The sequence below is a fragment of the Buceros rhinoceros genome, unplaced genomic scaffold, assembly GCF_000710305.1.
Source record: "Buceros rhinoceros silvestris isolate BGI_N320 unplaced genomic scaffold, ASM71030v1 scaffold11319, whole genome shotgun sequence".
Classification (NCBI taxonomy): Eukaryota; Metazoa; Chordata; class Aves; order Bucerotiformes; family Bucerotidae; genus Buceros; species Buceros rhinoceros.
In genome coordinates, this window is record NW_010429876.1 from 46,019 (window position 1) to 55,300 (window position 9,282).

The window sequence follows — 9,282 nt, forward strand, 5'->3', positions numbered from 1 at the left end:
CTGAACAGAGACTTGGTCTCCAGAGACGCCTCCCACGATGATGCTTTTCATTTTCAGTCCAGGTAGTTGATTTCCAATCTGCACAGTGCTCTGTTGAGGAAAAGGACAGTTGATAAGAAGCCCTATCATCCTCTGTGACATGGACAGCCTGCTTTCTATAGTGATGGAGTCAAACAGTAGCCGACAGCAGATTACAGAAAAAACACCAAATCAGCGAGCAGCTCAACATCTGAATGTGGCTTTTTATAGACTTGTTCATAAGATATCTTATCATTAGGCTTAATAAATTAACATAACTTCATTAGGCACAAATCGCTGCAGAACATGGCTCACAGCAAAAGTATTTGTCCACAGTCCTCTATCCTGCTTTCTCTCAGTAATGTTTCTGTACTGCTTAGTGGCAAAGTTACGACGCTGCCTTACCTGGTACATCCCATAGTCCAAGGACATGACAGCAAGGTACTTGATGTCTTTACCATCTTTAGCACTCTTCAGCTCTATTAACAGATGATGCCATTCCCCGTCACTGACTCGTGACTGGCTCATCTTCAAACTAGCAACCTGGCTCAGGCCACTGTACACTTCAAACTGCACGTAGTTGTTCAGTATCTGTTGAAAAAAACCCACATGCCTATTTTTTGCTAAATATTTGTATTTGATGTGGAAGGGGGCAGAAGGCAAAATAAAAATGTTTCCTAAGACAACCCAAAAGGGAAAAACAGTAAAGAAGGGGACACTTGCAATAACTCCTAGTGTAACTTCGGCCATTCAGAATCTAACTTAACCTATGGACAAAAAAACTTCAAAATGATCGAGAGACACAGTTTTTGCATCTAATGCATTTCTGCTTAACAAAATAACCTTAAACTAATGAATCTGAATTTTAGAATGATTTCTGATCACTGATCTTTTTGTCTTTCTAGAAGGATGAAGAAATTATTTGTATTTATTGACGTGCATTATCCGCATACATAAAGCTATGTAGTTCATGTGGCCATATCTGCTGATGGGGGAGAATTTCTTGATTGTTTTCTAACCAAAAGCAGTCACATTTTCACCTGAATGTTGATCTTGGATGAAGCCCCAGCATTGGCTTGCATTAACATGCCATTGATTTTCCGGGTTCTGAACATCAGCCCAATGTACCATGGCACAGAGATGGTAATGTCAAGGTCACTCCAAATGATAATGCTTTCACCATTGAACCGCTGAGGAGAAGGCATTGCTGTAAACCAAAAGAGAGGAGAGAAACAGCTGATATCCTTCAGGACAAAGGTTAAGATGAGAAATGACGCTGTGTCTCAGTGATGGCACAAAGCAGTTAGTCCCTCTTCCACTGAGCTATTTTTAATCTACTATGGAGTAAGAGTCAGTCTAGGCGAGTTACTATGAAGCAGCTGATGATAACACTGTAAATTCACAACCTACCCTTGCTGGGGTACTACTCAAAGGCAGCACCTCCACACTGCCGTGGCATTACACAGGTGAGAGATGCTCCTAGAAAGATAAGTTCAGGATCTCTACTGATACTGTTCTGCTGATGAGTGGGTGGACAGAGCAGGAAATGAGTGCAACAGTCGGTGCAGATGTTTTCAACATGTACTTGATTACCTGCTTCTAATTAGCAGATTAAATAAAGGGGAAAAAGCTGGGAGGCAACAGGAAATATTAATTAATTATAAGTACTCCAGGGCCAGATTATTGAGCTGTCTCAGCTATGCAGCCTTTTCATAGGGACAAAGCTTGTGTAGAATTACCTAAATCACCTGCCTCAAATATCTTGAGGTGGACAGCTGACAATTTGTCCTCCTCTCTAACCCTGCACGAACACAGCTTCTACAGGGAGACACTGATGACAGCCTTCAATGGAACACCCACACTTTGGACTTTAAAAGCAGTTACCTCAGGTAACAGGAGCTATAGTACCACGGATTAGTTGGTCCCAACGACCAAATGCACAAATTAAGCCACGGGAGCTGTGGCTATTTGCAGCACCTCATAAGGCACCTCCACCATGTGTGGCACCTTGTAGAAGGATCTGCAGTCAGCCTTAGAGATTGAGTTCAACCACCACAGATCGGTACCCAGCCTTGTATCTTGTCATGCACAGAGCCCATGCGCACGGTCAGTGAGATGACAAGGCTTACCAGTCTCCTTCCCCTTCTGCTCTACACTACCATATCTGCTGACTCTCCTGGATTTTCCTGTAGTAGGAGAGATCATGTATATGCAAATGCATATGTGTTACTATAAAATGGTAAGTTCTTAGAAAAAGGTACAGAGGGATGACATCATAGCAGAAGATGGAGTCAGGTTGACGTGAAGTTGCCTTTATTGGAGGAAAAAAACCCGAACCCCAAATTCTGGTATGTCTGCCTTGCTGGTCTCCGTAAAGCAAAAGGCTCCATAAAGGCAGGGAATGCAGGAGTCAGAGGAAAGTGCAAGCCCTTCAGCAACCTTTTTGTGAGAAATAAGATGCCAGTGACTAGTGGACTATCACTAGCCAAGCCAGAGGTGTAACTTGACTTGCCCTTCTCTAAGGTGTGGTTACTCAACCATCCCACACTGGGGTAAGTGCAGGCAAGCGCCAAAGGGCAACATTTGGCCCTCCTGCTCCAGTCAGTGGTCACTCCTTTGCAGTCATACTCTGTCCTCCATGAATGCTGGGGGGGAGCATATGGTGGAACGACTGAAGCTTAGCCTGCTCTTGAAAACCAGACAGCAATTTAAACCAGTTTGCTACCAGACACAGATATTTCCAGCTTGCTTAAAACTTGAATCTAGTGCTCAAGCTCTGGCTGGCTGGGCCAGGGCATAATTCATCAGCCCGCACTGCATCACATCAATGTAAAAATAACCAGGACATCAGTGTTGAGCAGCAACATTTCCTCCCGCTCCAGGCATGCAAAAATCAACCTTCTCCTTCCTTCTCTAACTTGCCAACCTTCACAACAACCTCAACGTCCAGCCCCTTTGCTAGTGGTTTTCTGGATGGTTGCTGAGATTTTTAAGACTGTCTGCCTCTGGAGAGCAGAACTAGGATGCAAACCTTGTGGGCTTCCCATCTGCTGGAGGCTGGGAATGCTGTTTGCAAACGTTTCAGGTAGGCTCCTGGAGAACTGGACTGGCATGCCAATTAGCCACCTTCTTCCTTTTCTCACCGGTGGTGACTTTCTGTGCTTGCAAATACCATTCCCTTCCCACACCTCCTCCCAACTCCCCTCCCTTCCCCAGGGCCAGGGTGCACCTTACCCTGCTAGTAAAAAGCAAATCCCCATCTGTCAGCCCACTCTGACCTCCCTCCTCCCCCTAGCACTTCCCCGTGCCTGGGATCACAGGTCTCCATGAAGGGGCTGGTGGCCACATTGCATGTACCCAGATGGGACCTGATCACCCCTGTCACCAGAGAGGTGCATGCACATGCTTTCAATTTCAAACACAGCATCTCCCTCCCATCGGCAGTGATGGAAACTAATTGTTTTCTCAGGGTTTGTCACTTTGAAGTGCTGTTTGTGTATGTACACTTGTATGTACTTGTATGTACATTTTTAGGAGAGTCTTACGTTTAAAAGGCCATCAGAAAGAAATGAGGGCTATTCACTAAGGCGTCAGAAGGCCGGGGAAACACACTGCCAGCACTGGGTTGCCATGTGCAGTTTGGGTGTAGGACACGTGACAGCTTATGTTCGGTGCAAACCTGTGGTGTTTAGCCCAAGGCTAGTGTAATGACATTAGCCATCCAAAAGCGAGTTAGATCTTCTTCACAGCATTGCAGTATCTCAATTTTTAAAAGAATTAAACTACAACAAAAGTGAAACTCATTTTTCTCCAATTTTATCTCCCTTCTATATGTCAGCAGAGGGAGATGGGAGCTGCCAGAAGGTAAGCTGGCAGGTTCTAGGAGTGTGGAGAAGGTAAAACACCCCATCCGCACTAGTGCAGACCAGATCCCAGAGTTTCTGAAGAGTGGGCAATCAAAAAAGATGAATTTTTAACCTGCCAAAGCCTTTGTTGACTCTGAGCCTGAAGCAGATCCAACACTGCCAAAGGGACTGAAGAAATGAATCAACCAATCACTCCTACACAAGAATGCAAAGACTCTAGCTAAGACTTTTTGAAGAATAGCTAATGCTGCTAGGAACACATCTGAGCACTCAAATGAGCAACCTCAAAGTTGTGAGTATTGTGTATCAGTGATTCCTCCTGACTTGAACTTCAGGCTCCTGAAATCTTTGGTTGCATTTCAGAAAAATTAATTTCTTTCTTGGCTTGCAATCCTTTCTTAGGGACACTTTGTCCCACAAATATTATCAAAGAAGCAAGCAGCCTGCCACCTTCAAACTATTAAAAAAACCCGCAAACTGAGGCATCATCAAGAACACGGGGCTACCCAATGACAAAGGGGACATGCAGGAACGCACAGCACTGGAGGCAGAGGGGACTGCTGGGGTGGGGGAGACAGTGATGCTGTGATTGTTATGATCTGTATTACCTGAACTTAAAAAGAGTTTCCAGTGATGGATACAGGGCAATTCTGAGGTTTTCTAAATCCCAAACTTCATGTTTCGGTCTTGAGTTTGGGGTAAGAAAATGATGAATAAAAGACATAGTTCATCAAATTTTGGAATTCCATTTCAAAACTAAGATAAAGACATAGGGAAGGATAGTCTTTGCGTGTGATAGCACTGCTCCCCCTTTATCCCAGTACAGGTTCCCAGTACACCGGAGCTGGGCCCTGGCACTCTCTCAGGAGGCATCTCTGGGGGTTTGTACCACTGAGATCAGCCAATGATGAAGAAAATAGCAGAACTTCACTGACAAAGATACACGACATGAGACACATGGGAAAATATTCAAGGAGCTGCTACAGAAAGCAGAAACCTTGCTAGGGGCAGTAACAGCAGCTCTGGGCTCTGCATGAGGTGGAACACATCAAGAACCCTCCACCATTCCTTTCCTTTGTCCCTTATCCCACAGACTCTTATTTCCAAGCCAAAAACTTAGCTACGTGTCCTCTCCTCCTAAGCTGCTGCTTCTCAGACAAGGGAGGAACAGTTGCCACCACCTAGATCTGGCTCAGGCTGAGTTATACTGTGCTAAAGGGGTTTGCAAATTGCTGTGATGTGTGCAAGTCAGCTGGGAGACCTGCTAGACCAGGGCCCATGCCCTGCTGAGAGTGATCAAGAATGTCTGGTTTTCAGTAGGTACATCAAAAGAACAAAATCCTTGATCACACTGCAAACTATTTTGTGCTAAGAGTCATGGAGGGATAATGGAAACAAAGACCTACACATCAGAGGCAGGAATTTGACCTGTTTCTAGGAAATCCACGCCTTGTTTAAGCAGGTTTTCTTTCCTGGAAGCCTCCAGAAAGACTCCAAATGAGCAACGCTCCACTGGACGTGGAGATAACACCTTACAGTGGGTAGCCTAGTGCTGCACTGACCCCACCGGATCCCTCATGCAGACGACTCCCTGCTTCCTTCGGAAGAAACTAACTGCAAGTTCTTCACGACCTATAAAACACACCTGCTGCTCCTTCCTCATCCTATATTAATGAGGTTTTACACATATACCCACATTGTGTTCAATCAAAGAAAAACCCCATAAAACTGAAAGTGCTCGTACTCAGCAGAGAGTGCCTTCGTGCCAAGAAAGTGGTGATTAAAGCTGCACATTCACCCCTGGTTTGAGTCAAAGCCCAATAAAGTCAGCGGGATTCTTTCCACTGATTTAAAGGGGTTTAGGATCAGGCACTTTTACTACAAACAAATGACTAAATGCTGCCAAGTTCTCTGGAACTACTTCGCTTATGTAAGTAAATCAATGAAAGCTGCTGTTATTCATGACACTATGTCAGCTATTGTATTTATTATACAGGTGATCTCTAAAACTATTTCAAGTGACTTCGAGTCTTAATTGCAATCTTTTGTTACCTATCTCTTAAGCATCACTATTTGACTGATGTGCTATGAGATGTTAATGGTGGGTAATGAAACGTGCACACATGACTAGGCATGAGGAGGTCTTTGCGTCCTACCTTGCTCGCAGTTTTTCCCTCCATAGCGTACGGGGCACTCGCAGATGTACGTGTTCCATTTATTGACGCACGTGCCTCCATTCTGGCACCAGTTGGTTTCGCAGTAGTTCCTCTGAGCTGCACAGCCTTAAATTCAGGAAAACAGTTATTCTGCATGGTTTTAAGAAGAAAAAGGTTCCGAATGATTGTATCTGAGCTTTTATATTAAAAAAAGGCAAGACCATTATAAGTTTGGGGTTTTTTTTAATATCTTTGAAGTCAGTGAAGTAAAACGTAGATGACAAAGGTTTACGTAAGCTGAGCAAGTGTCAAATTCATAAAGACAAATCTATCAAAGGCTATTAAATACAGTCACTGAACTGTAAATCTCTGGGGACTAAAGAGGAAATTTTTGGGAAATATCACTGCATGCTTGTCCTGTTTTTATACTCCTCTCCTGGCATCCACTGCTGGAGACAGGCAGATCAGCTGGTGCTGCGACTCAGCACCACTGTCCACCACTTACTGTCACCTAACTGAGACATTAACCAAGGAAAGCCACCATGCCGTGTCACACAGTGGAATAACGCTTCTATACATCACTGTTTAAAACTATACAGAAACGTGTTTCCAAATGAGGAAGAAAAATATCCATCCTAAAGAAAACACTTCATGGCCTCCTGATGTATTTGCGTTTAACTCATATCAGAGACGTAACTGTTAGAAAAGGGCTCCAAGACAAAACAGCAATTTGAAGTGTATGCTACGATTCCCTTCTTAATCCATGACCAATGCAACGTACCTAAGAACTGCAGACCTTCAGCAGCAGTCCCTTCCCTTCCATGGAAGGAAGGGACTTGCCATTCTTGCATGCAAAAGCAATTTTTATGATGATGAGATCATTTTGTACACAAGAACTAATCCTGATCAGGTATCCAAGGACTGGAAAACAAATCAGAACCCCCAACAGGCTGCTTCATAAAGAAGGCTTCAGATTTGGAGGACTGCAGAATCTGATTTACAGAATAAACATAAATCATGAAAAAGTAATTAAAATTATTGTCTTTTTCATGAACTAATCCCACCGGCTTTCAGAGCAAAGTGACATTAAAAAAGTAGCTAAAAAAACAAAAAAAGAGGTTCATTTAGGAGAGATTCATTTAGGAGTAAGTTCCTGGGTGAAACTCACAGTGATGCAGAAGGTCTGATCAAGGCCCGTCCTTTTCTGTGTGCTGCTTAATCCTGTGCGTGTGCGCGGTGCCACGGGCCATTGTGTGTGTCCCTGGCACGGGTGCGGACTGCACCTTGCTTAAACAAATGAGGTCTGGATGCAGCCGTGCCAGTGATGTGGTGCCAGCGCCCTGCCCAGCAGCACCTGGAGCCCCTGCCTCACAGACTGGGGCAAACTCTTTGCATTTGGCAGTGCTAAGAGGGGGACGGGGCTGTTTCAGAACCCTCTGTCCCTTGCGCCTTTCTGGGGTTCCTCCTAGTGCTGTCCCTTTCAACACCCTGAGCCCTGTCACACGCACAGCTATGGCAGAGAGCTTTCTCGTGTTGACGTTTGAGGCGGCAGTCGCTGCTCATACCTGGCAGAGTGCCATTATTGGCGATGAAACTAGCCATGTCAATCGGCTTGTTGTCGATAGAAAGGTTCCTCATGCAGCCGACAAACTGTCTGTTGTGCACCGGGAAATCTTCAGGCAAGTTTGGGACACCGCCAAGTAGGAGAGGGCCAGTTAGGTCCAAAGATCTGAAGAAACAAAGAAATGCTCATTATTTCTGGCATATATTTTGTTCTGTTCTTTATCCGCCTCCCTAAGCACGTCTGAGCTGTTTAATTTACCCGTGTTGCCATGCGCTTCCCTCTGCTACATCACTTCCAGAGCTTGTAATCAAAGGACCTTTCAGAAACACCATAACTTTTAACTCAGGAGCTGTCATATGCACACGGAATCCAGTGACTTGTCCCGAACAGTAGCCAGCGTGAAGAAGAAAATGAAAATTATGGAAAAATGTGGAGCCGCAGGACACGTCTTTCTGACTCCATCCAACCAGGGGCTGGTTTATGCTTGTCAGCACAGGAGCTGAGATACCGTACATTTTGATATAATGACTTAATTATTGTACAGTGCCAATCCTTTTTAAATCCTCTGGAGAATTCAGTCTTAATAACATTTAGTGGATGCAGGTTCCACTGAGTCACTCCACACTGTGTGAAAAGTACATCATCGGGTCAGTTTGAATTAGTCCTAATTTTTATGGTGCCCCCTTTTCCTGAGGTTTTCGAGGAGCATGTGTATCTCAACGGTCTTTCTGCTATCACTCATTACATCATATCTCTGCTATGATGCTTGCTGTCCATCTCCTCTCTAAACTCAAAAGCACTGATCTTTTTTGGTCTTTCCTTGCAGGAAAGATTGTTTTGTAGATAATGATTTTCAATGGTCTTTTCTGTATCTTCTTCATTTCTATCTCCTTTTAATATAGGACTTTTAACTTAAATGATGGAAGTAATAAGCTCTTCAGCTATCCCCTTCATTAATAAAATCTAACATTTTCTTTGCCCTTCTTTCTACATTTTCATACTGATACTTTTTGGAGGCTACCCACACTGACCTCTCGGTCCTTTTTTTTTTTCATTTTACTATAATTTGGGCACATGTCCGTATCTACACAGAAGTCTGTGCATTCCACCCAGCGTACTAACTCTTGCAGTAGCCTCCAACAAATTCCATCTACCAAACTAAACCTTGATACTTTTTCTTGTTCAGTCACACCTGGTTTTCCAGTCACAAACTGACGCTCCCCTGGAAGAAAATAATGAGCGGAAAACGCAAATACAGGGAATCCTTACTTCTTTGAGCCGGTCTGGGTCCCCTGGGCAGCACAAGTGTAGTTTCCAATGAGAGTCCCAAAGCGCACAGCCACTGCTGTGTCGCAGTCGTCGACAGTCACCCCAGCCACTTTCTCTCCAGAAGGCCCATGAGGAATTCCTAATCGCCCAATGTTAGGCTTCAAGAAACAAATGGCACATGTCATACAGTGCTACATACACATGGGATTTAAATGCTAGTTCAGCCAGTTCAACAACATACTTCTTCCTACCCCCCAAATGGGACAATATAGGATATGCAAACAAAATAGTGTAAGTTAAATTGACATATGACATCTAGGCAAGAAAAAAACCTCAATGGATGACTTCAAAGAGAGTCTGCACAAGCCCAGAGTGAAATACAGTATGGTCAGAAGTGGCTTTGGTCTTT

General features: G+C 44.2%; 1 protein-coding gene across 1 annotated transcript in view; it reads right to left on the reverse strand.

Annotated features, from left to right (window-relative positions):
• CELSR1 (cadherin, EGF LAG seven-pass G-type receptor 1) overlaps positions 1-9,282 on the reverse strand; it is a gene marked incomplete at its 5' end in the record, with an annotated part of 176,113 nt that overhangs the window by 45,461 nt on the left and 121,370 nt on the right. The window contains 6 exons of the mRNA XM_010142837.1: positions 6-90; positions 424-609; positions 1,059-1,225; positions 6,041-6,166; positions 7,606-7,769; positions 8,874-9,031. Of these exons, the coding sequence (XP_010141139.1) occupies positions 6-90; positions 424-609; positions 1,059-1,225; positions 6,041-6,166; positions 7,606-7,769; positions 8,874-9,031 (886 nt within the window). The remainder of the gene's footprint in view (positions 1-5; positions 91-423; positions 610-1,058; positions 1,226-6,040; positions 6,167-7,605; positions 7,770-8,873; positions 9,032-9,282) is intronic.